At 45.1% G+C, this 26186-nt stretch overlaps 1 protein-coding gene across 2 annotated transcripts in view; it reads left to right on the plus strand.

The window, feature by feature from the left end:
* Positions 1–26186, plus strand: part of grik2 (glutamate ionotropic receptor kainate type subunit 2) — a 495196-nt gene that overhangs the window by 293557 nt on the left and 175453 nt on the right. For both annotated transcript variants that reach the window (XM_033021917.1, XM_033021916.1), the window contains exons 8-10: positions 19830–19973; positions 23061–23168; positions 24499–24612. In XM_033021917.1, the coding sequence (XP_032877808.1) occupies positions 19830–19973; positions 23061–23168; positions 24499–24612 (366 nt within the window). The remainder of the gene's footprint in view (positions 1–19829; positions 19974–23060; positions 23169–24498; positions 24613–26186) is intronic.

The raw sequence follows: 26186 nt of genomic DNA on the forward strand, positions 1-26186 counted from the left end.
GAAACCTTGGGTGTGGTGCAAAGTCTCCAGAGGTTTCCGTTCAGGTTTCCTGAGTGGGACAGGGGCATAAGCATGAAACTATTTTGGTCCTCTCCAGCTATCTCAAGGCTGATGCCCCATGCTGTGCTATATCTGTCAGTGTGACTATGAGGGAAATTGATTAAGGGGTAGCTTGTAGAGTTAGCATCCCACCCACAAGACCATGGCTCGTGTTTTCCATCCATCAAGACAGACAACAGCAGCGGTGACCCCTGGAGACCTCAATGATTGATTGCATAAATGGAGCTGAATACGAGTGGTTTTGAAACTTGCTAATAGCTGTTGCAGTCCTTTAAGTCCATTTATGTTTTGAATTCATTGACAACCACTAAGCCATTGTGAACGACAGTCTGAGGCAGTCTGTCGAGACATCAGTAACGATTGGTTACATTGAACTTGCGGCAGAGCGAGCTCTTTGTTATGCCTTGCAATTCTAATCCTTATTATCTTATGAATCGATGACTCCATGACTCTATGAAATAAAGGTTTGTTGGGCTATTTATCTGACCCAAGGGTATATCTTCTTGAGATCTTTATTTTGGCTTTTGTAATCTTCTATAAAGTCTCTTTTACTCCTGTTGGCCCGTAACCAAGAGCAAAATGCTATTAGAACTCTTCAGTGACTGCTGTTAGCTTATAATGGTTAATCTTAGTGTAAAAATGTTCATAAGTGATAGGAGCAGAATGAGGCCATTCGGCCCATCGTCTACTCCGCCATTCAATCATGGATTATCTACCTCTCCCTCCTAACCCCACACTGCAGCCTTCTCCCCATAACCCCTGACACCCGTACTAATCAAGAATCTATCTATCTCTGCCTTAAAAATATCCATTGACTTGGCCTCCACAGGCCAATGAATTCCACAGATTCACCGCCACTATTTTGGTCCACCCAGCTATCGGGGATAAACCCATATTATAATTGTATTTATTGGTGTGAACTTCACGGTGTGTGAAGAAGGGTTCCAACCCAAAGAGTCACTGATCCATATTCTCCAGGGATGCTTCCTCACCCGCTGAGTTACCCCAGCATTTTGTCACTTTCCTCATTCAGTTGAATGAATGAACAAGTTTGTTGGCCAAGTATTCACATACAAGGAATTTGCCTTGGTGCTCCGCCCGCAAGTAACAACATGACATACAGTGACGGTTAAGGCCCTGTCCCACTTTCCTGAGTTACTCACGAACTCTCCAGAGTTTTCCCCTTGATTCGAACTCGGAGAATTACCGTAATAGCCATTCCTAGGTACTCAGGGCAACTTTTGTAACTCGTGGACAATTTTCAACATGTTGAAAAAACGTCCTGACTTACCTGATGCCCCGAGTTCCTATGGCTGGCATTACGAGCCGCTACGAAACATCTACGGACTCCTACGAGCTCGCTACTGACATCACCCGACATTCCCCGAATCAAGGGGAAAATGCGGGAGAGTTCGTGAGTAACTTGGGAAAGTGGGACAGGGCCTCTAGGAATGACATTAAACATTAATAATAAAACAGTTAATTCACTTTGATGACAAAATCATTTCGATCCTTTCATGAAGGAATGCTTGACTATTCCATCAAAATCATTTTACCCACAAAAAAAACCTAAAATGAAGACCCATGTTACTATAATCCCCTGCACAACCTTGGGATTCCTCAGTACCCTTTACAAGACATGAGTAGTTTAGTTTGGTTTATTATCATGTGTACCGAGGTACAGTGAAAAGCATTTGTTGTGTACTAACCAGTCAGCAGAAAGACAATACATGATTATAATCGAGTCGTCCATAGTGTACAGAGGCATGATAAAGGTGAATAGTGGAGAATTGAAAGAGTGGAGCGACTATAATCATAAGATCATAAGTTATAGGAGCAGCGTTAGGCTATTTGGCCCATCAAGTCTACTCTGCCATTCAATCATGGTTTCATAAATCTTTCCCTCCTAACCCCATTCTCCTGCCTTCTCCCCATAACCCCTGACACCCATACTAATCTCTGCCTTAAAAATATCCATTGATCTGGCCTCCATAGCTTCAGTAGCAATGAATTTCACAGATTCACCACCCTCTAACGAAAGAAATTCTTCCTCATCCCCTTCCTAAAGGAACGTCCTTTACCTCTTGTCCTAGACTCTCCCACTAGTGGAAACACCCTCTCCACGTCCACTGTATCCAAACCTTTCACTATTTAGTAAGTTTCAGTGAAGTTCCCCCTCATCCTTCGTATGTGATTGCAGATCCACTTCTGTCACCAGCGCACAAAGAGCCGCCTGCGCCGGGCGCCATCTTGTATCAAGGGTGATTCTTCTGTGAACATGCAAAACTTCTTCAGTTTAGTCGCTGATTGCAGGAGGTAATCAGCTTTTTGACCGTCTTTGACTGTAATCATGTCAAGATACAGCCAAAGGCCAGTTCATTGGCTATATTTAAGAGGGAGTTAGATGTGGCCCTTGTGGCTAAAGGGATCAGGGGGTATGGAGAGAAGGCAGGTACAGGATACTGAGTTGGATGATCAGCCATGATCATATTGAATGGCGGTGCAGGCTCGAAGGGTCGAATGGCCTACTCCTGCACCTATTTTCTATGTTTCTATGTTTCTATACTGCTGTCGATTTTGGAATGAAAATTGGATTGGATGTCAAGGATGAATTGCTTGTTACCTGAAGGAAGTCAGAATTATACGACTACTTATTTACTTTCCTCCTATGTTCCTCAAACACCTAACTTGCTCTGATTTACAAAGTATTCCTTGATTACTTTCTATGCTTGAGGTCTCCGCTGCATGCTTTGATTTCACTGCAAAGAGAACAGTAAATAATATTAATACATGCCCTCAGCATAAATCAGTTTTCATCACCTGAAAGTTCCACTGGTTTCATCTGGTTATTATGTGAAAAGATGTATGTACTTTACCACACATGAAAGGGATACATTCATTTTCTTTCTTATGTACATCTGTTTGATAACTTGGACAGATCAACAGGAAAATAGATTTTGCTCAGCCGGCTGGCTTTGTATCTTTCAGCTAAGCAAACAAGAAAATGAAATATCTTAAAGCAAGTTTCTTCATAACCTTGGAGCCAGCTGAACATTTTTAGTTTTCCTTTCTGTTCAAATCATGAATAAAGTTCGGTGGATAAATCCAGTTTGAGGTTTTCCAGATGAAACAGGTGTTGAAACAAGGAACTGCAGATGCTGGTGTACCAAGAAGGACACAAAGTGCTGGAGTAACTTAACGGGCCAGCAGCGTCTCAGGAGAACATGGAGGCGTGCGATTTTGGGTCAGGACCCTTCTTCAGACTGTCGTTTGGTCTCATGTGATCACACAGCTGGATGAAATAAATTCAGTGAGGGAGCAACATTTGATTTAGTTTTCGAGATACAGAGTGGAAACAGGCCCTTTGGCCCACCGAAGTCCGTGCCAACCAGCGATCCCTGCACATTAACACTGCCTTACACACACTAGGGACAATTTACATTTATACCAAGCCAATTAACCTACAAACCTGTACGTGTTTGGAGAGGAGGATGGAGGGAGAAGGCGGTGGATGCTGGAGAAAGGGCCCAATGAGAAGAAAGGGGGGGGGGGGGTTTTCTTACCTTCTGTACCCTCATGGTCAGCTGCGGTCAACTTCTTTAACTTAGTCGGCGCCCTTTATGTGGCGACTCGTTGCATACCTAAGGTATGGGCTCCGACTAAGTTAACAAAGTATTGCATTTTAACACAATATTATAATGTCTCTCTTGTTTCTCAGTCTGAGTTGTGAATAACACTGAACACATGTCTACTAAACTGTGAGTGGTTTTACTGACCTGTCAGCGCCCTTATTGTGGTTTGAAAATATAGTTTGGAAATGCTAAAGCTGTGTTGCCTTTGGTTTGGAAATGCTAAAGCTGTGTTGCCTTTGGTTTGGAAATGCTAAAGCTGTGTTGCCTTTGGTTTGGAAATGCTAAAGATGTGTTGCCTTTGGTTTGGAAATGCTAAAGCTGTGTTGCCAAATTAAAGTTGCCTTGCCTAATTAAAGTTGCCTTGCCTAATTTAAGTTGCCTTGCCTTCTATATAATTAAAAGTCTAATCTTGACCACTTCCTGTTTGCGCTTTATGTTGATTTTAGAAAAAAAACACTACCACATACGGCTGTGATTTTTGGCCATCTTACTCAGAGTCCCCCTCCGCTCATCAGGTGCAGAGGATTTTTCCCATCAATGAAAAATAAAAGAGTTATTACTGTTTAAAAAATGTTGAGATTCCTTCTCCTGTCAATCACGCCATGAAGGCCACGCCCATTTCTGATGGGAGGGGGGACTATAAAACCCAGAAGTGTGGGTGTGGCTCAGTCTCTGCAAGATGGAGGAGGGAGATGTCATGACTCGCTGTCTTTAGTAGCCTTGCACCCTGCTTGAAATGGAATTTCAAGGAATAGCCGGGAGTCAACTACCAGCCCACCAGCCGTGAGTGAGTGAGCTGCCAGCACAACAGGCTTGAGTGACTGAGCCGCCAGCCCAAGAATCCATTCGGCCCACAATGTCCATATTAGCCCTCTGGAAACCAGTCCCTTCAGCCCACAAAACCCAAACTAGTGCTCCAGAAAGACCCCCCCCCCCCCCACTGTCCACCAATATTGGAACTGGTGGAGAGGTGGAATATTGCATTGGGGGACCAGCCCTCCCGTGTGATGCTGGGTCCCACTTAGTCTAGTATATACATATATAGTTGTTTTATATATATATATATATATAAAACAACAATAATAGTACAAAGACAAAAACAATGCCTCTGAAATAATTACTTATTTGGAGGTTGTAGGGTTTAATAGCCCAATGGTTGTAGGGAAGAAGCTGTTCCTGAACCTGAACGTTACAGTTTTCAGGCTCCAGTACCTTCTTCCCGATGGCAGGGGTGAAATAAGAGTGTGGCCAGGGTGGTATGGGTCTTTGATGATACTGGCTGCTTATAAAGGCAGCGACTCCGGTAGGTGCCTTCAATGTATTTTTTGGCAATGCTTTTAATTTGGGAACATGTTAAATAAACTCAAACTGGCCATCGGGTGTAAAATTTATGCAGTGCATACAATTATTTGCAGTAAATAACCGCTGCAAAACAAACAAGTATTTTAATATCTAATTTATCATCCTGAATGAAGTCCAGTTTAATGTTTCCAGTGTGTTCGAAAGAATTGCCTCTCTCTATTTGAGCGTATTTTGCATACTGTAGATTTAAAAAAAAAATTGTTAATTTAGAGGATGAATAACCTGGAACATTCGCTCGGTTAAAGGAGAAGTCATACGTGGAATTGAATTTTCCCAGTCTGCTTTGAGTAAATATCATGCTGAACTCGGGGTGTAGAACTACATCCATGGAATTTATACAAACCTCTTCATGACACGGAACATGGAATTGAAATTCTGAAGCTCATGTTCTGAATCCATGCTGACTGGATTATTAGAACAGCCCAGTGGTATGAATATTGATTTCTCTAACTGCAAGTAACCCCGGCATTCCCTCTCTCTCCACGCCCTCCCCCACCCAAGTCACACCAGCTTCTCGTTTTCACCCTACAAACAGCTAACAATGGCCTGTTTCCTTCATCATCGTTAATTTTTTGCACATCTTTCATTTGTTGTTCTTTATCCCTCTACATCATTGTCTTTATATCTATTTCCCTTATCCGTAACTAGTCAGAAGAAGGGTCTCGACCAGAAACGCCACCCATTCCTTTTCTCCAGAGATGCTGCCTGTACCGCTGAGTTACTCTAGCACTTTGTGTCTATCATTGGCATATTGGCATCTTGGGACGACAGATGGCACAATGGGCTAAGTGTTCGGCTGGCGACTGGAAGGTAGCCGGTTCGAATCCCGCTTGGAGTGCATACTGTCGTTGTGTCCTTGAGCAAGACACTTCACCCACCTTTGCCTGTGTGTGAATGTGTGTGAGTGATTGGTGGTGGTCGGAGGGGCCGTAGGCGCAGAATGGCAGCCACGCTTCCGTCAGTCTGCCCCAGGGCAGCTGTGGCTACAGAAGTAGCTTACCACCACCGAGTGTGACTGAGGAGTGAATGAATAATGCGATGTAAAGCGCCTTGAGTATTAGAAAGGCGCTATATAAATCCCATCCATCATTATTATTATTATATTGGAAGACAGTCACAAAAATCCGGAGTAATTCAGCGGGTCAGGCAGCATCTCTGGTCAGTTTCCCTTTTTCTCTAATTTCTGGCATGCAAGTACATTCCAATTAAAGAAAGTATTAAAATATCTAAATAATTTTTTTAAATCAGAATCTGGGCAATACTGGTAACAATCATATTTTGTTTCTCCAATTATAAATGGTTGTTGGGTCTTCATTTTGAACAGTTTAGGAAGAATCGGCATTAACATGTTGTCAAGTTTCTTAAACGTTTTCTTAAGAATCTAAGATAGGCACAAGAAACTGGAGTAACTCAACGGGTCAGGCAGCATCTCTGAAGATAAGGAATAGGTAATGTTTCAGGGCGAGACTCTTCTTCAGACTGAGAGTCAAGGGAGAGGGAAACTAGAGAAATGGAAGGTGCGTGGAACAAATTAAAGAATGATATGCAAAAAGCAACAATGATCAAGGAAAGGTGGAGCCCACAATGGTCCATTGTTGGTCAGGGAATAATGAGTTATGCAGACAGTGGAAACTAGTATGACGACCAGGGAGGGGGGGGCTGTGGGGGGGTGGGGGGGGGGGGGGGGGGGGGGGTGGAGAGAGAGGGGATGCAAGGGTTACATGAAGTTAGATGAGGAAAGATTGAAAAGACTAGGCTTGTATTCACTGGAGTTTAGAAGGATGAGGGGGTTTCTTATAGAAACATATAAAATTATAAAAGGACTGGACAAGCTAGATGCAGGAAAAATGTTCCCAATGTTGGGCGAGTCCAGAACCAGGGGCCACAGTCTTAGAATAAAGGGCAGGCCATTTAAGACTGAGGTGAGAAAAAACTTTTTCACCCAGAGAGTTGTGAATTTGTGGAATTCCCTGCACAGAGGGCAGTGGAGGCCAAATCACTGGATGGATTTAAGAGAGAGTTAGATAGAGCTCTAGGGGCTAGTGGAGTCAAGGGATATGGGGAGAAGGCAGGCACGGGTTATTGATAGGGGATGATCAGCAATGATCACAATGAATGGTGGTGCTGGCTCAAAGGGCCGAATGGCCTCCTCCTGCACCTATTTTCTATGCTTCTATGTTTCTAGAGAAATCAATCTTCATACCTCTGGGGTGTAAGCTGTCCAAGCGAAATATGAGGTGCTGTTCCTCCAATTTACATTTGGCCTCACTCTGACAGTGGAGGAGGCCCAGGATAGAATGTCCGTGTGGGAATGGGAGGGGAAGTTAAAGTGTTTGGCAACCGGGAGATCACATAGCGGAGATGTCCAGCAAAATGATCGCTGAGCCTGCACTTGATCTTCCCGATCAAAAGGAGTCTGGATTATTAGTCCAGGTTCTGCATCCCTCTAATGAGCTCCAGGTTCTTCTCACAACAGCAATACATTTTATTTATTTTCTGTTTTATGTAATCCAATTTAATTTGTAGAATTCTTTGCCACAGAAGGCTGTAAAAGCCACCAATGGATATTTTTAAGGCAGAGATAGATAGATTCTTGATTAGTACCGGTGTCAGGGGTTACGGGGAGAAGGCATGAGAATTGGGTGGAAAGGAAAAGATAGATCAGCCATGATTGAATGGTGCAGCCATGATTGACTAGATACAGGTTTGAGACTGAGCTGAGTTTATTTTGGTTTATTGTCACGTGAACTGAGGTACAGTGAAAAGCTTTTGTTGCGTGCTAACCGGTCAGCGGAAAGACAATACATGTCGTCAATTGAGCTGTCCACAGTGTTCAGATACATGATGGAGGGAAATACGTGACTAACACTCAGTGCAAGATGAAGTCCAATAAAGTTTGATCAAAGATAGTCCGAGGATCTCCAATGAGGTAGATAGTTGCTCAAAACATCCAATAATGTTCATAAATCATTGCACACTCCATATCACATCTGGGTTTCAAGATTGTGTTTCAGACTGAAATGTAATTTCCAATGGATATTGTTTTGCCAATATTTTCCTATTAGGCACCGATGGTTCTCTTGAAAGTGGAGGCAGGAACTATTAGCTCCAGATCACAGCGGTGTATGAGTGAGATCCCTTTGAAGTGGTGGGTATATGGAGCGAGCAGGCAGAAGAGGTAGTTCTCGCAGGTACTATAGACAATAGACAATAGGTGCAGGAGTAGGCCATTCGGCCCTTCGAGCCAGCACCGCCATTCAATGTGATCATGTCTGATCATCCCCAATCAGTACCCCGTTCCTGCCTTCTCCCCATATCCCCTGACTCCTCTAACTTTAAGAGCCCTATCAAGCTCTCTCTTGAAGGTATCCAGAGAACTGGCCTCCACCGCCCTCTGAGGGAAAGAATTCCACAGAATTTCCACTATAGTTAAGTGGATAGAACAGGTTTAGAGTGATATGTGCCAAAATGCGGGAGGAAACTGGAGCACCCAGAGGAAACACGTGCGGTCATGGGGAGAACATGCAAACTCCACACAGACAGCACCCGATGGAGGTCAGGATCAAACACAGGTCCCTGGCGCTGTAAAGGGCCTGTGCCACCAGCATGCGATTGCATGCGTCTAGCGCGAACCATCGAAACGGATTTCGCGCTGAGTTCGCGCTAAGTTCACGGTAAGTAAGCGCTAAGTACGCGCAAAGTTTGCGCTTGACGTTTTTTACATCAAACTCACCAATCAGCTGGGCAGGAGGTGGGCCGACTGAATTTGGACGTCGCACGCCGTCGGTCGGTGACGTCACCCCGCAACGGCATGCCGGGCGGTGACGTCATCGCGCAACGCCTCGCGCTAGGCGTACGCCGTCAAGACGCTGCTTGCGACGTCAAGACGCTGTGTACGCCCGTCGAGACGTTGCGTACTCCCTCAATGCGGCTGCGGGCCGACAGGCCGTTGTCGCACGGGATTTTTGGACAGGGCAAGATTTTTGGAGCCCCGCGCGATGTCGGGACCAGCCCCCGCACAACTCCATACGCCTCCGCCGATCGAAGTGGGACCGGCCCTGCGAGGCCGTACACCTCAAGTGACCACGTTTGGTCGCGCTAGATGCATGCTATTGCATGCTAGTGGGACAGGCCCTTTAGGCAGCGGCTCTACCGGCTGTGCCACTGTGCTGCCTTGTGCTGCCGTGCTCTGATCAAAGGTGTTAACTTAATACCCCCACTGATGTTGCTCGAGCAGCAGAGTATTTCCAGCATTTTGTTCAGTGAGCAATTAGTCTTGCATTATTTGCAGTCAGTAAGTCTTAGATTCTTGATGTGCAGATCATAGGAAAATGATCTTTGTTAAAATCGATCTCTGGTGAAAGAAATTTGATTACACTTAAATATGTCCCATTGGTAGTCAAAGACAAGTTCAAATAATAGTGCCAAAAAAATGGAAGGAAGATCATTAAGGCTCTATTCTGTAGGCGGTAGGCGGTAGGCAGCTTTGAATAATGAATTTGTTATGCTGAAAAGTTCACTCACTTGGGTTATGCTTCAAAGGTGAAAACCCATTGGATTCTTTGAAGTTGGTATGAATATTAATCTGCTGCAAGGTTTGCGATTAAATCAAGAAATATAATGTAGGCATCATTCTGCTAACCCAATAAGGTCATAAGGTCATAAGTGATATGAGCAGAATTAGACCATTTGCCCCATCAAGTCTACTCCGCCATTCAATCATGGCTGATTCATCTAAACCCATTCTCCTGCCTTCTCCCCATGACCCTGGCACCCATGCTAATCTAGAATCGATCGCTGCCTTAAAAATATCCACTGACTTGGCCTCCACAGCCTTCCGTGGCAAATAATTCCACAGATTCACCACCCTCTGACTAAAGAAACTCCTCCTCGTCTCTTTCCTAAAGGAATGTCCTTTAATTCTGAGGCTGTGACCTCTAGTCCTAGACTCTCCCACTAGTGGAAACATCCTCTCCACATCACTCTATCCAAGCCTTTCGCTATCCGGTAAGATTCAATGAGGTGCCCCCGTCATCCTTCTGAACTCCAGCGAGTACAGGCCCAGCGCCTTCAAAAGCTCACCATATGATAACCCGCTCATTCCTGGGATCATTCTTGTAGACCTCCTCAGGACACCCTCCAGTGCCAGCACCCCCTTCTTTCTCTCCAATCTTTGCACTTTTTTTTGTAACAAATAAACGCCACTTACAGAGCCCGCGATGATGGAGACCAGGTCCGTTTATCATGTTGCATCAAGAAACGCCAGTGTGGTAACATCCACGATAAACACATACTGTCCCATTCATCATTGCCAGCTTTATTGTAATGCACAGGAATATTACACCAGTAAATGAGAAGATTTAGCCCGGCATCAGACATTGGCTCACTGGGGAAATGTAATAGTAAATCTGGAACAAGATGATTTCTCATTTAATAGTTCATTGACTTTCCTCTTCTAGGCAGTTTCTCCAGAGCGAATGCATTGCCTCTCTACATGCCTTTCATTGCCTGACTCAAGCAGTCCCATTTTATTTGTGGAAATATTTCTTAAAGGCTGATAATTTGTTAACATTTTAAACAGTCCTCTGCAGTTCGTATTAACAAGCACACGGTATTGGGGGTTCAGTGTTGATGTGGATAGAGAACTGGCTGGCAGACAGGAAGCAAAGAGTAGAAGTAAACGGGTCCTTTTCAGAATGGCAGGCAGTGACTAGTGGGGCACCGCAAGGCTCAGTGCTGGGACCCCAGCTATTTACAATATATATTAATGATTTGGACGAGGGAATTGAATGCAACATCTCCAAGTTTGCGGATGACACGAAGCTGGGGGGCAGTGTTAGGTGTGAGGAGGATGCTAGGAGGCTGCAAGGTGACTTGGATAGGCTGGGTGAGTGGGCAAATGCATGGCAGATGCAGTATAATGTGGATAAATGTGAGGTTATCCACTTTGGTGGCAAAAACAGGAGAGTAGACTATTATCTGAATGGCGGCCAATTAGGAAAAGGGGAGATGCAACAAGACCTGGGTGTCATGGTACACCAGTCATTGAAAGTAGGCATGCAGGTGCAGCAGGCAGTGAAGAAAGTGAATGGTATGTTAGCATTCATAGCAAAAGGATTTGAGTATAGGAGCAGGGAGGTTCTACTGCAGTTGTACAGGGTTTTGGTGAGATCACACCTGGAGTATTGCGTACAGTTTTGGTCTCCAAATCTGAGGAAAGACATTCTTGCCATAGAGGGGGCACAGAGAAGGTTCACCAGACTGATTCCTGGGATGTCAGGACTTTCATATGAAGAAAGACTGGATAGATTCGGCTTGTACTCGCTAGAATTTAGAAGTTTGAGGGGGGATCTTATAGAAACTTACAAAATTCTTAGGGGGTTGGACAGGCTAGATGCAGGAAGATTGCTCCCGATGTTGGGGAAGTCCAGGACAAGGGGTCACAGTTTAAGGATAAAGGGAAAATCCTTTAGGACCGAGATGAGAAAAACATTTTTCACGCAGAGAGTGGTGAATCTGTGGAATTCTCTGCCACAGAAGGTAGTTGAGGCCAGTTCATTGGCTATATTTAAGAGGGAGTTAGATGTGGCCCTTGTGGCTAAAGGGATCAGGGGGTATGGAGAGAAGGCAGGTACAGGATACTGAGTTGAATGATCAGCCATGATCATATTGAATGGCGGTGCAGGCTCGAAGGGCCGAATGGCCTACTCCTGCACCTATTTTCTATGTTTCTACGATTCCCTTTGCTTGTTTGGGCTACTTAACGCTGCAACTGCCAATACAACAATTGGACCTATTTCCATGTAGCAAAATTATACACAGAAATCTGCAATTTAGCCATCAAACAGAAATCCACATGAGAAATAATACTGTTTTGACATACACTTGAACAGCGGGAATGAGTAGAAATCAACTATTCTTTGGCATTGTGTCAGTGTGTTACAGGCAAGGGTACTTTACCAATAACACACACGCTAATATAGTCAAGGACGAGTCTCACCCCGGTCACTCCCTCTTCTCCCCTCACCCATCGGGTAAGAGGTACAGATGTGTGAAAACGCACACCTCCAGATTCAGGGACAGTTTCTCCCCAGCTGTTATCAGGCAACGGAATCATCCCACCACAACCAGAGAGCAATCTTGAAATCCTATCTACCTCGATGGAGACCTTCGGAATATGGCTTTACCTTGCCCTAAACGTTATTCCCTTATCATGTATCTGTACACTGTGAATGGATCGATTGTAATCATGCATGTATTGTCTTTCTGCTGACTGGTTAGCACGCAACAAACGTTTTTCACTGTACCTCAATACATGTGACAATAAACCAAACTAAATGTATTGCCGCATGTAATTAGATACAGTGAAATTCTTGATTTAGCATATAATTCAATAAAATCATCCGATACATATGCACAATCATATATAAGTACAAGTGTGCAACAATTGTAGGGCAACCATAGGTCGGCACGGTGGCGTAGTGGTAGAGCTACTGGTTTACAGTGCCAGAGACCCGGGTTCGATCCTGATTATGGGTGCTGTCTGCGTGGAGTTTGTACATTCTCCCCGTGATTTGCATGGGTTTACTCTGAGATCTTTGTTCTCCTTCCACACTCCAAAAGACGTACATGTTTGTAGGTTAATTGGCTTGGTATAAGTGTATAATGTAAAACTGTCCCTAGTGCGCGTGTGGGGTAGCGTTAATGTGCAGACTCGATGGGCCGAAGGGCCTGTTTCCGCACTGTATCTCTAAACTAAACTAAAAAAAACTAAACTGGTGTAAAAAATAGTCGACTTCACCGAGGCCGTACACATCGCTCTGTTTCTGGTGCCATCTTAAACCCGTAGAAGCCACATTGACATTGCACATTGGTTTGTTGCAGTTCAGTTCATTCCACTCGCTTGCTCATTGCCCTCGCCACCAATTGCTTTTCTTGCACATTGTCAGGGGTGGCATAATGACGTGCGGGTAGAGTTGCTGCCACACAATGACCGATCCTAACCGCGGGTGCCATGCAGTTCAGTTTCATTTCAGTTTTGGTTTATTGTCACGTGTACCGAGGTACAGTGAAAAGCTTTTGTTGCGTGCTAACCAGTCAGTGGAAAGACAATACATGATTACAATCGAGCCATCCACAGTGTATAAATACATGATAAGGGAATAATGTTTAGTGCAAGGTTAAGCCAGCAAAGTCCGATCAAGGATAGTCCGAGTGTCTCCAATGAGGTAGATAGTAGTTCAGGACTGCTTTCTGGTTGTGGTAGGATGATTCAGTTGCCTGATAACAGCTGGGAAGAAACTATCCCTGAATCTGGAGGTGTGTGTTTTCACACATCTGTACCTTTTGCCTGATGGGAGAGAGGAGAAGAGGGAGTGGCCAGGGTGCGACTCGTCCTTGATTATGCTGCTGGCCTTGACAGATTCTTGCGGAGATTGACAGCTTCTTGATTAGTATGAGTGTCAGGGGCTATGGGGAGATGGCTGGAGAATGGGGTTAAGAGGGAAAGATAGATCAGGCATGATTGAATGGCAGAGTAGACATGATGGGCCAAATGGCCTAAATCTTCTTCGATCATTGTAATTATAATTGTATCTGCTTCTGTAGATTCCCCTGGCAGCTGGTTGCAGACACGGGCTACCCATTTGAGCATTTAGTTTTCGTAATACTGCAAAAACAAACAACACTAAACACTAAATCTTCACGTATGGTTAGGCCTACGTTATGGCCAAGACATTTTCAGGATGATATCAAGGGCTGAGATATAGATCAGGGAGGAGGGAGGTGGGACGGGAGCTCTACAGAGAAGTAGGGGGAGTTCTCTTTAGAACTGAGGCATTTAAGGGAAGATTTGTCAGACGTGTTCAATATCATAAAGAGCTTTCTTTACACTGTAACAATGTCAGCAACAAGGGACACAGATTTAAGCTGCTTACCAAGAGAAGCTGGTCATTTTTATGCAATCAATTTTTCTAAAGGTGAAGCCATTAACTTTAGTTTAGTTTAGTCTATTGTCATGTCTACCGAGGTACAGCGAAAAGCTTTTGTTGCATGCTAACCAGTAAGCTGAAAGACAATCCATGATTACTGTGTGGAATGAGCTTCCAGTGAAGGTGGTGGAGGCAGGTTCGTTTTTATCATTTAAAAATAAATTGGATAGTTATATGGACGGGAAAGGAATGGAGGGTTATGGTCTGAGCGCAGGTATATGGGACTAGGGGAGAATACGTGTTCGGCACGGACTAGAAGGGTCGAGATGGCCTGCTTCCGTGCTGTAATTGTTATATGGTTATATGGTTATTACAATCGAGCCATCCACAGTGTACAGGTGCATGATAACGGAATAACGTTTAGTGGGAGGTAAAGTCTAGTAAAGTCCAATCAAAGATAGTCCAAGGTAGATAAAAATGCTGGAGAAACTCAGTGGGTGAGGCAGCATCTATGGAGCGAAGGAATAGGTGACGTTTCGGGTCGAGACCCTTCATCAGTCTGAAGAAGGGTCTCGACCCGAAACGTTGCCTATTCCTTCGCTCCATAGATGCTGCCTCACCCACTGAGTTTCTCCAGCATTTTTGTCTTACCTTCGATTTCTCCAGCATCTGCAGTTCTTTCTTAAAGATAGTCCGAGGGTCACCAATGATGTAGATAGTAGTTCAGGACTGCTCTCTAGTTGTGGTATGAAACGTGGGTGGTGGAAACTAATTTTATTATAATGTGTGCAAGAGATCTGAACTTCTATTCAAAAGGCAGAAAAATACAGGGCTCTGGGGCATAAGCAGAGATAAAATTATTTGTCAAGCTATTTGCAAAGAATGAGTGTGGTTATGATGAGGATGGCTTGTCTGGCATTGTAACAGTCTTTGAATCTTGATTCTGTAGCTGCTGTTTTTCAGTGCATTTTGTAGTACAGAATGGAAGCGGACCCAGTAGCGATCCATTCATGCCAACCTCCATGCTCCATCCAAACTGGCCTCATTCTGCCCACAACTGGCCCATATTACTCTGAACCTTTCCTTTCACCAGTTAAGATGAGAGGGAAAAGATTTCATAGGAATCTGAGGGGAAACTTTTTCATACAGAGAAAGGTGTGGGTGCATGGAATGAGGAGGTAGTTGAGGCAGAAACTAAAACAACAAGTGCGGCACAGTGACTCAGTGGTAGAGTTGCTTCCTTACAGCACCAGAAACCCGGGTTTGATCCTGAGTACGGATGCTGCATGTACGGAGTTTGCCATCTCTTCCTGTGACCGTGTGGGTTTTCTCCTGGTGCTCCGATTGGTCAGAGGAGCAGAATTAGGCCATTTGGCCCATCAAGTCTACTCTGCCATTCAATCATGGCTGATGTCTTTCCCCTCTCAACCCTGTTCTCCCGCCTTCTCCCCTTAATCCCTGACACCCTTAAGGGCCTGTCCCACTTGGGCGACCTAATCCGCGAGTTCTGGCGAGTCGAGTTCTGCCCTCGACTCATACTCGCAGCATGGTCGACACGAGGTCGTAGGAGGTCTTCGTAACTCTCCTTCATGCTCGAGAGTGGTCTCCGCGTACTCGAGGCCCCAGCTAGGTCGCGGCGTATTTTTCAATATGTTAAAAAATGCACAAGGTCGCCATGGAAAAAAATCAATATTTTGTTTACTCGTAGGTTTAGTCGTAGTAGGTCGGCATGTTAGTCGTAGGTAATCGAGGGTAGTCGAAGGTAGTCGTAGATAGTCTTCATCATAGTGGAAGGGAGGTCGAAGGAGTTCGAAGGAGGTCGTCTTCACTCGCCACTATTCGGTGTCCAATTTTCCCGAAGCTAGTCGAAGCTGGTCTTCAACATATTCGAAGCTGGTCTTCAACATAGTCGAAGGAGGTCTTCAACATGTCATTTTTTCAAACTCTTCTAAACTCACCAATTAGATCGCCCATGTGGGACAGCCCCTTTACTAATCAAGAATCTGTCAATCTCTGCCTTAAAAACACCCATTGACACCCACACAGCCATCAATGAATTCCACAGATTCACCACCCTCTGACTAAAGAAATTCCTACTCTTCCCCCCCCCCCCCCGCTACCCCACGACAATCAATTTGAAGGGCCCTAACCCGAAACAGTGCCTGTCCAATTTTTCCGAAGATGCTGCCCGACCTGCTGACTTACTCCAGCACTTTGTGTTTTGTTTGCTTATTGTTTTCCAGCCCTGTTTAACATTGTGAGCAGGAAATTGGACAGCACATCAGTATTGTCAGATATAGTGCTTAACACATGGTGTATGTCATAATTTACCGTATGGATTCTGTTTACTGAAATTGGTCAGAGGAGCAGAGATTAAAATGGTGATTTGAGCAGAGCAATTCATATCATAGATTGCAGCATGCCAATGGGTGTTGAGAACAGGAATAATTAAATGAGTCATCGGGACAGACAATATATATTGAGCGTTCATGCAAAGTTACTCCCTGAAGACTTTGACGGAGATTGATTGTGTGGAGAATGGCTGAACCCAAAAGCAGGAGTGAATGATCGTGTTACAGTCAAAGCATTATTGCTTGATAACTAATGCCATTTAGAGTTATAGAATGATACAGGGTGGAAACCGGCCAACATGACCCAGCTACACTAGTCCCTCCTGCCCGCTTTTGGTCCATATCCCTCCAAACCTGTCCCATCCATGTACCTGTCTAACTGTTTATTCAATGTTGCGATATTCTCTGCTTCAACCACCTCCTCTGGCAGCTCGTTCCACACACACACACCAACATTTGTGTGAAATGGTTACCCCTCAGATTCCTATAAAAATGATCCCCCTTCACCTTAAACCTATGCCCTCTGGTTCTCAATTCCCCTACCCTGGCAAGAGGCTCAGAAACTGTGCGTCTACACGATCTATCCCTCTCATGATTTTATACACCTCCATAATTCACCTCGGTCACGGTGGCGCAGTGGTAGAGTTGCTGCCTTACAGCGCCGGAGATCTGGGTTCGATCCCGACTACGGGTGCTGTCTGTGCGGAGTTTGTGTACATTCTCCCCGTGACCGTGATGGGTTTTCTCCGAGATCTTCGGTTTCGTCCCACACTCCAAAGACGTACAGGTTTGTAGGCTAATTGGCTTGGTGTATGTGTAAAATTGTCCTCTAGAACAAGTGTTTAGGATAGTGTCGATGTGTGGGGATCGCTGGTCGGTGCGGACTGGGTGGGCCAAAGGGCTTGTTTCCGCGCCGTATCGCTAAATCAAACTAATAAAGGAAATTAATTGCAATGGAATCTCTGGTATACTTGCTTCAGTTGCTTTTAATCACCTTATCAAATACTGTGGTGAAATTAAATGCATCTGTTCCAATTGAGAGTATTACCTGAGGCTTTCTTGTCATGACGTGATACCTGTCTTCTTTTATGCGCTGGTATTAATGTTTGGCTAATCCCAGTGGAGATAAATGGGGAGGGGGAGGGGGGGGGGGGTAAATCTGTCACTTACTTGAATAAAATATAGCCCCCGGCTAGAATTAGGGACATGAGGCGAAATCGAATGATGCTTATTTCAGTGAGAATACAATGCAATTTAACAGTTCATAAAACAGTAAAATTTAATCCAACACCGTAAGTTTTATTAAATTTCGCCGGGGGAAATTATGATGTGTGACTCGTGTGATTTAACACTGATGATCACGGGCATAATAGACTTAAGTAAAGAGAGCTGAATATTTTCCAACTCAATGGCCACTTGTATGACAGCGCAGAGATCAGAGTCTGTCTGATGTTGAGAAAAGGGGGGTGGGTGGGGGGAAGCAGTGATTGACTTGGGGTGAGGTGGTGCTTTGGTTGTGCAGAGAGAGAGTGGTGATTAAGTTGCACAGATACAAAGTCTGTTCATAAACTAGAGTTTTTTTAGTATTTGAATGCAAAATCATATTTGTTCTTTTCCGCCAAGCTTTTGTCATTTGCAAGTGGCCATGTTTAGTTTGGAGATACAGAGCGGAAACAGGCCCTTCAGCCCACCAAGTCCGCGCCGATCAGCGATCACCCGCACGTTAACGCTATCCTACACACACTAGGGACAATTTTTACATTTACACCAAGCCAATCAACCTACAAACCTGTACGTCTTTGGAGTGTGGGAAGAAACCGAAGATCTGGGAGAAAACCCACGCGGTCACGGGGAGAACGTACTAACTCCGTACAGACAGTCGGGATCAAACCCGGGTCTCTGGTGTTGCAAGCGCTGTAAGGCAGCAACTCTACCACTGCACCACTGTTCAGTTCAGTTCAGTTCAGAGATACAGTGTCGAAACAGGCCCTCCGGCCCAAGTCGCCCACACTGGCCAACATATCCCAGCTACCCTAGTCCCACCTGCCTGCATTGGCCCATATCCCTCCAAACCTGTCCTATCCTTGTACCTGTCCAACTGGTTCTTAAATGTTGGGATAGTCAGTCGGTAGAATTGGATTGTCATCATTATCCCTCGCATGTTTGTAAAGGCTCAGTAACATACAGGGCAGCGTGTCTGTTGACGGGCAGAGACGGAGTGGAGAACTGATCAAAATTGTCTCTTTCGCGACAAGGTGAGTGAGTCTGTTGTTGACGCATCTTCCAACGAGTGGAATTTGGCAGCTGGAGACCGACTCTGAAGCACAGTGTCTCTGAATAAAGAAATGATGATCAGAGCTGCCAGGAAGGATTCTTTATGGTTTTCACTTTCGCCTGGTTTTCATTCATGCCTTGACGAAAGGCCACTTTATAAAAATGAAAAATCTGACACATTTATGATTGCCCTCAGGTGGAAATCTGTATTTCATTTCCTCAGGAAGAAACCCAAGTAGTTTGGTAGTTTTGTAACAAAGGGAGTTTAAAATAAATTCTTGAACGGTGGAAATTTGACCGCACTGGGCCTGTACTCGCTGGAGTTCAGAAGAATGAGGGGGGACCTCATTGTGAAATGTACCGAATAGTGAAAGGCTTGGATAGAGTGGATGTGGAGAGTGTGTTTCCACCAGTGGGAGAGCCTAGGACTAGCGGTCATACCCTCAGCATTAAAGAATGTTCCTTTCGGAAGGAGATGAGGCAGAATTTATTGAGTCAGAGGGTGGTGAATCAGTTGGAATTCTTTGCCACAGACGGCTGTGGAGGCCAAGTCAATGGATATATTAAAGCAGAGATAGATAGATTCTTGATTAGAATGGGTGTCAGGGGTTATGGGGAGAAAGCAGGAGAATGGGGTGAGGAGGGAGAGATAGATCACCCATGCTTGAATGGCGGAGTAGACTTGATGGGTCGAATGGCCTAATTCTGCACCTATCACTTTTGACCTAATGACCTAAATTGATATAAATGGTATGAGAAAGATAGAACAGGTTAAACAGTGGTGTGACTTATCTTATGTATTGCTGTCCAACATAAGGACATACAATTTTACTCAGAGGGTGCTGAATCAATGGAATTAATTGCCACAGAAGGCTGTGGGGGCCGTCATGGATATTTTTAAGGCAGAGATTGATAGATTCTTGATCAGCATGGGCGTCAGGGGCTATGAGGAGAAGGCAAGAGAATGGGGTTAGGAGGGAGAGATAGATCAGCCATAATTGAATGGTGGAGTAGACTTGTGTGGGGAGGAACTGCAGATAGAAACATAGAAACATAGAAAATAGGTGCAGGAGTAGGCCATTCGGCCCTTCGAGCCTGCACCGCCATTCAATATGATCATGGCTGATCATCCAAAGATACTGGCCCCTTAAGCCTAAACATCAGCTCTATAGTCACTCCATGGTGTCGCCTAATCCTTATTCTTCTGTTTCTAATTTCAGACAAACGCTGCCTTGGTGTACGACGCCGTCCATGTTGTCTCAGTGGCCGTACAACAGTCCCCACAGATGACGGTCAGCTCGCTGCAGTGCAACAGGCACAAACCCTGGCGGTTTGGAAGCCGCTTCATGAAGTTTATTAAAGAGGTACGACGGCAATATGTTTCTAACTCCATTTCTGCCACGTTGCCGAGATTTTTTTGACAAGTACGAAAGGCCATTTCTCTCCCTCAAAATTCAAGGAAGGTTATTGCCAATGATTGAACCCCTTATCTTGAGACTGCGTTTCGTGGTTCCAAACTTTCCAGCCAAGGTGAACAGCATCCATGCTTCTACACTGTCACTGTGGCACAGTGTAGAAACAGGCCCTTCGGCCCGACCTGTCCACACCGACCAACATGTCCCATCTACACTCGTCTCACCTGCCAGTGATTGGCCCATATCCCTCTAAACCTATCCCATCCATGTACTTGTCCAAATGTCTTTCAAACAATGTGATAGTACCTGCCTCAACCACCTCCTCTGGCAGCCCGTTCCATATTCACACTACCCATTGAGTAAACAAAAAGTTGCCCCTGAGGTTCCTGTTAAGTCTTTCCCCCTCAGCTTAAACCTATGCCCTCTGGTTCATGATTCCCCTACTCTGGGTAAAATGGCGGAACAGTGGCGCAGAAACCAGTATAGGGGGCGCTGCGGTAGAGTTACTACCTTACAGCGCCAGAGACACAGGTTCATTCCTGACTATGGGTACTGTCTGTACAGAGTTTGTTCTTTCTCCCTGTGAGGTACATGGGTTTGCCCCCGGAGCTCCGGATTCTTCCCCCACTCCAAAGACGTACAGGTTTATAGGTTAATTGGCTTCGGTAGAATTGGCTTGGTATAAATGTAAATTGTCCCCTGTGTGTGTAGGATCGGGCTATGTATGGGGATCGCTGGTTGGTGCAGACTCTTTTGGCCGAGGGGCCTATTTCCACGCTGTATCTCTGAAATAAAGACTCTGCATTTATTATATCTTTTCCCCTCATTTTCAATATTACAGAAAGATTCATGGAATAAAAGAGACTGGAAATGGATTGCCTTGGAAATCTAATGTAAACAGTCTCTGGTGGATTCCATATTGATCACCGGGACCATATTAGGTCAGGGCAGCTTATTATAGAAACATGGAAAGTAGGTGCAGGAGGAGGCCATTCAGCCCTTCGAGCCTGCACTGTCATTCAATATGATCACGGCTGATCATCCAGAATCAGTATCCCGTTCCGTTCCTGCTTTTCCCCCATATCCCATAATTCCATTAGCCCTAAGAGCTCTATCTAACTCTCTCTTGAATACATCCACTGAATCGGCCTCCACTGCCTTCCATGGAAGAGAATTCCAACTCTCTAGGTGAAGAAGATTTTCCTCATCTCAGTCCTAAATGGTCTACCCCTTATTCTTAAACTGTGACCCCTGGTTATGGACTCCCCCAACATGGGGAACATTTTCCCTGCATCTAACCTGTCCAATTCCTTAATAATTTGTATATGTTTCTATGTGATGTTATAGGGTGTGAAGCATCCCCTCTATCACTGGACAATCCTTGGATTGGATTTTTACTGTTCCTTCTTGGTAAAGGGCCTGAGCCTGCAGTAGTTGCTTTTTGTTGTTGCTTCACATACCCAGGTGCAGAGCCAAGGCTAGATTCCACATTGGCAAGGTTACTCACCCCAATCCAAGAACAAGTGAAATCCAAGTCAGAGGGCAGACTCCGACTCTATTCCTTGGAGAGCGGGAGGATGTGGGTGATCTCGTAGAGGTGTATAAAATCATGAGAGGAATAGATCGGGTAGACGCACAGAGTCTCTTGACAGCGCAGGTGAATTGAGGACCACCATGGGCGCTGCACGATTGGCAGCCCCGCCAAACAGTCTGTCTTCTTTTTCGCCTTTTTTGCGGGTTTTTTTTGTGCGTTTTTAAAGTTTGTGTAAATGTTCTCCGGTTTGTTTTAAGTGGGGGGAGGAGGAGGTGGTCGGGGGAATCTTGTTTTCAATCTCTTACCCTGCCGGAGATGCGATGTTTTTCGGGACGTATCTCCGGTCGCTCTGCGGCCTAACATCCTGGAGCTGGAGGCCTCGCTCGGGACTGACTTGGAGCCCCACCGCGGGGCGTGGACTTAACATCGGAGCGAACCCCTTGCCTGGGATTGCTCCAACCGCAGCCTGCGGATCTCACCATCGAGAGCTCGCAGTCTCGGGAGAGACCCAGTTGGGAGCTCCGACGACACGGAGGGTTTTTCGACCAGCCACGACCCGGGGTCCGATCGCCCGGCGCGGGGTGAGCTGACATCCCCCCCTGATGCAGGAGCTGATCAACCCGACAAGGACGACCCAAACACTGCCGGCTACGGGAGTAAGATCGTCCCGTCAACGGAGGGCTCAAGGCCCCCGACCACGGGAGAACAAAGAAGGGAGGAGATTTGAACTTTTCTTCGCCTTCCATCACAGTGAGGAATGTGGAGGAGTCACTGTGGTGGATGTTTATGTTAAAATGTATTTTGTGTGTTCGGTTGCTTTATATTTGTATGACTGACTTGTCAAATGAAATTCCTATAATGCAAAACATATTTGGCTAATAAAGTATTATTGTATTATATTGTATAGGACATACTTTTAAGGTGAAGGGGAAAATATTTAATTTTAAACTACCTCCTCTGGCAGCTCGTTCCACACACCCACCACCCTTCGTGCAAAAAAGTTATCCCTCACATTCCTATTAAATCTTTTCCCCTTCACCTTAAACCCTGGTCCTGGATTCACCTACTCCGGGCAAGAGACTCTGTGCATCTACCTGATCTATTCCTCTCATGATTTTATACACCTTTATAAGATCACCCCTCATCCTCCAGCACTCCAAGGAATAGAGTCACAGCCTGCTCAACCTCTCCCAAATGTTCTCCACGGATGCTGCTGCCTGACTCGCTGAGTTACTGCGGCACTTGGCGTCCTTTTGTGTATAAAATGGCTGCCACATTTCTTTATTTCCACTCTATAAATGTTGGCAAATGTATATAATTTCAAGTTAACATGCTGATCCTGAAGTGAACACTGAAGATAGACACAAAATGCTGGAGTAACCCAGTGGGACAGGCAGCATCTCTGGAGAGAAGGAATGGGTGACGTTTCAGGTCGTGACCCTTCTTCAAACTGAAGTGAACACTGCTCTTTGTATTTGACTTATTTTTGTCCCCTTCTCTAGGCTCACTGGGAAGGTCTCACAGGAAGGATTATATTCAACAATTCCAATGGCTTGAGAACAGATTTTGATTTGGACGTGATCAGTCTGAAGGAGGAAGGTCTTGAAAAGGTATTTGGCTTCTGCCTCTCAACATTAATTTGACTGGAAAGGAAAAATGATGAAATGACTGAAAAGATATGAAAAAAAACAATAATTATCCACCAGACAATGTGGGTGAATAGCCACGGTGGCGCAGCGGTAGAGTTGTTGCCTTACAGTAAAATACAGCGCCAGAGACCCGGGTTCGATCCCCACTACGGGTGCCGTCTGTATGGAGTTTGTACATTCTCCCCGTGACCTGCGTGGGTTTTCACCGAGATCTTCGGTTTCCTCCCACACTCCAAAGACGTACAGGTTTGTAGGTTAATTGGCTTGATAAAAAAATATATTAAATTGGTCAAAGTTGGCGATATGCAGAATACTGCCCTGTCGACGACAAAATTCAGAAGGTTCAGAAGGAATAACATTTCTGTGCGCACTGGTGTTCATCTATAAATTCTGTCTGTCTCATAAGAACGGTGTTTCAGAATTTGAAAACCAAGGTTAATAACGGTGGGCACGGTGGCGCAGGGGTAGACTTACTGCCTTACAGCGCCAGAGACCCGGGTTCCATGCTGACCACGGGTGCTGTCTGTACGGAGTTTGTACGTTCTCCCCGTGACCTGCGTGGGTTTTCTCCAAGATCTTCGGCTACCTCCCACACTATAAAGGCATACAGGTTTGTAGGTTAATTGGCTTGGTATAAGTGTAAATTGTCCCTGGTGTGCGTAGGATCATATGTTAATATGCAGGGATCGCTGGTCAGCACGGACTCAGTGGGCCGAAGGGCCTGTTTCTGCGCTGTATCTCTAAACTAAACTAAACTCTTGGCATCAAACTGAAGTGAATGCCCATTTGAAGATTGAGGGGGGATCTTATAGAAACTTACAAAATTCTTAAGTGGTTGGACAGGCTAGATGCAGGAAGATTATTCCCGATGTTGGGGAAGTCCAGAACAAGGGGTCACAGTTTAAGGATAAGGGGGAAGTCTTTTAGGACCGAGATGAGAAAATCATTTTTTACACAGAGAGTGGTGAATCTGTGGAATTTTGTGCTACAGAAGGTAGTTGAGTCCAGTTCATTGGCTATATTTAAGAGGGAGTTAGATGTGGCCCTTGTGGCTAAAGGGATCAGGGGGTACGGAGAGAAGGCAGGTACAGGATACTGAGTTGGATGATCAGCCATGATCATATTGAATGGCGGTGCAGGCTCGAAGGGCCGAATGGCCTACTCCTGCACCTATTTTCTGTGTTTCTATGTTTCTATTAGTAGTTGGGTTCCTACTGGCACTAAGTATATAATAATGAGGGCCAATTCTCTATTAAATCTTTATATTGTGTGTGTTTTATCTCCATTATAGGTTGGGACCTGGGTGACCAGCAGTGGGTTGAACATGACTGAGAATCGCAAAGGAAAGACGACAAACATCACTGATTCATTATCCAACCGATCATTAGTGGTCACAACGATCCTGGTAAATTATCATGCGTTCCTCACTTTTCATTTGTGACACATCGCGCTGCACTAATGTGGGAATCCGTGGTGTAGAACTGTGAATATGTACCATTTTTCGACTGAAATTAATAGTCTGCAAGGGCACAACATGAAAACATCTAGATAATAAGATTAGTCACTGGGAGCATTGTTCTGACAGTGCGGTGCCTTGCTGACAATGCAAGATGGAGTATATTTCAAGATGCATCCATTTACATTTGAGAAAACAAAGCAATACTTCTGAATGCAAGGCACACAGAGGCCGGCTGAGAGCAAAACAAGGTAAGTCAGCAAGTGGGAGTTGAAGGATGAGGAGCTTGCATTAGAAAAGAATTAGACCAGTTGCCCCCATCAATTCTACTCCACCATACAATCATGGCTGATCTATCTCTCCCTCCAAACCCCATTCTCCTGCCTTCTCACCATAACCCCTGACACCCGTACTAATCAAGAATCTATCTATCTCTGCCTTAAAAAAATATCCATTGACGTGGCCTCCACAGCCTTCTGTGGCAAAGAATTCCACAGATTCATCACCCTCTGACTAAAGAAATACCTCCTCATCTCTTTCAACGTCCTTTCATTCTGAGGCTGTGACCTCTGGTCCTGGCCTCTCCCACCAGTGGAAACATCCTCTCCACATCCTCTCCATCCAGGCCTTTCCTCGTCCTTCTAAGCTCCAGCGGGTACAGGCCCAGTGCCGTCAAACACCCATCATATCCCAATTATACATTGTGTTTCATGTAGGAAGAAAGAGGAGGCAGAGATGTCAGGTGTCCAACGGTAATGCGACCCATTAGCGGAGTTGAATGTTATTATATAACTAAATCTTTCTAAACTCTGGTCTGTCTGCTTTGATTCCTTTATATGTATATCTATAAGAACATCTTGCACTTCCCCCATTTTGAAGACTGTCAGGTGGACATTCACTCCTACTGTGACAATGATTCATTGTGTAGAAATGCCAGCACATTGTGTTCCTCTTCCATTCCATTCAAGTCATTCAGAGGACTAAGTAGAATTCATTTCGGTGGCAGATTCAGATATATTGGCAACGTTATTTACCATGAAGATGCACACAAGCTGCTGGGGTAACTCAGTGGGTCAGGCAGCATCTCTGGAGAAAAGGAATAGGTCATAAAGTCATGTGATAGGAGCAGAATTAGGCCATTCATCCCCATCAAGTCTACACCGCCATTCAATCATGACTGATCTAGCTCTCCCTCCGAACCCCATTCTCCTGCCTTCTCCCCATAACCCCTGACACCCGTACTAATCAAGAATCTATCTGTCTCTACTTTAGACAATAGACAATAGGCGCAGGAGTAGGCCATTTGGCCCTTCGAGCCAGCACTGCCATTCAATGTGATCAATAACGTTGTTTGAAGTTTGACATTTTTTATTCATTGACCTCCACAGCCTTCTGTGGCAAGGAGTTCCCCAGATTCACTAAAGGAACGTCCTTTAATTCTGAGGCTATGATCTCTAATCCTAGACTCTCCCGCGAGTGTAAACATAGAAACATAGAAACATAGAAAATAGGTGCAGGAGTAG

The sequence above is a fragment of the Amblyraja radiata genome, chromosome 5, assembly GCF_010909765.2.
Source record: "Amblyraja radiata isolate CabotCenter1 chromosome 5, sAmbRad1.1.pri, whole genome shotgun sequence".
NCBI classification, from domain to species: domain Eukaryota; kingdom Metazoa; phylum Chordata; class Chondrichthyes; order Rajiformes; family Rajidae; genus Amblyraja; species Amblyraja radiata.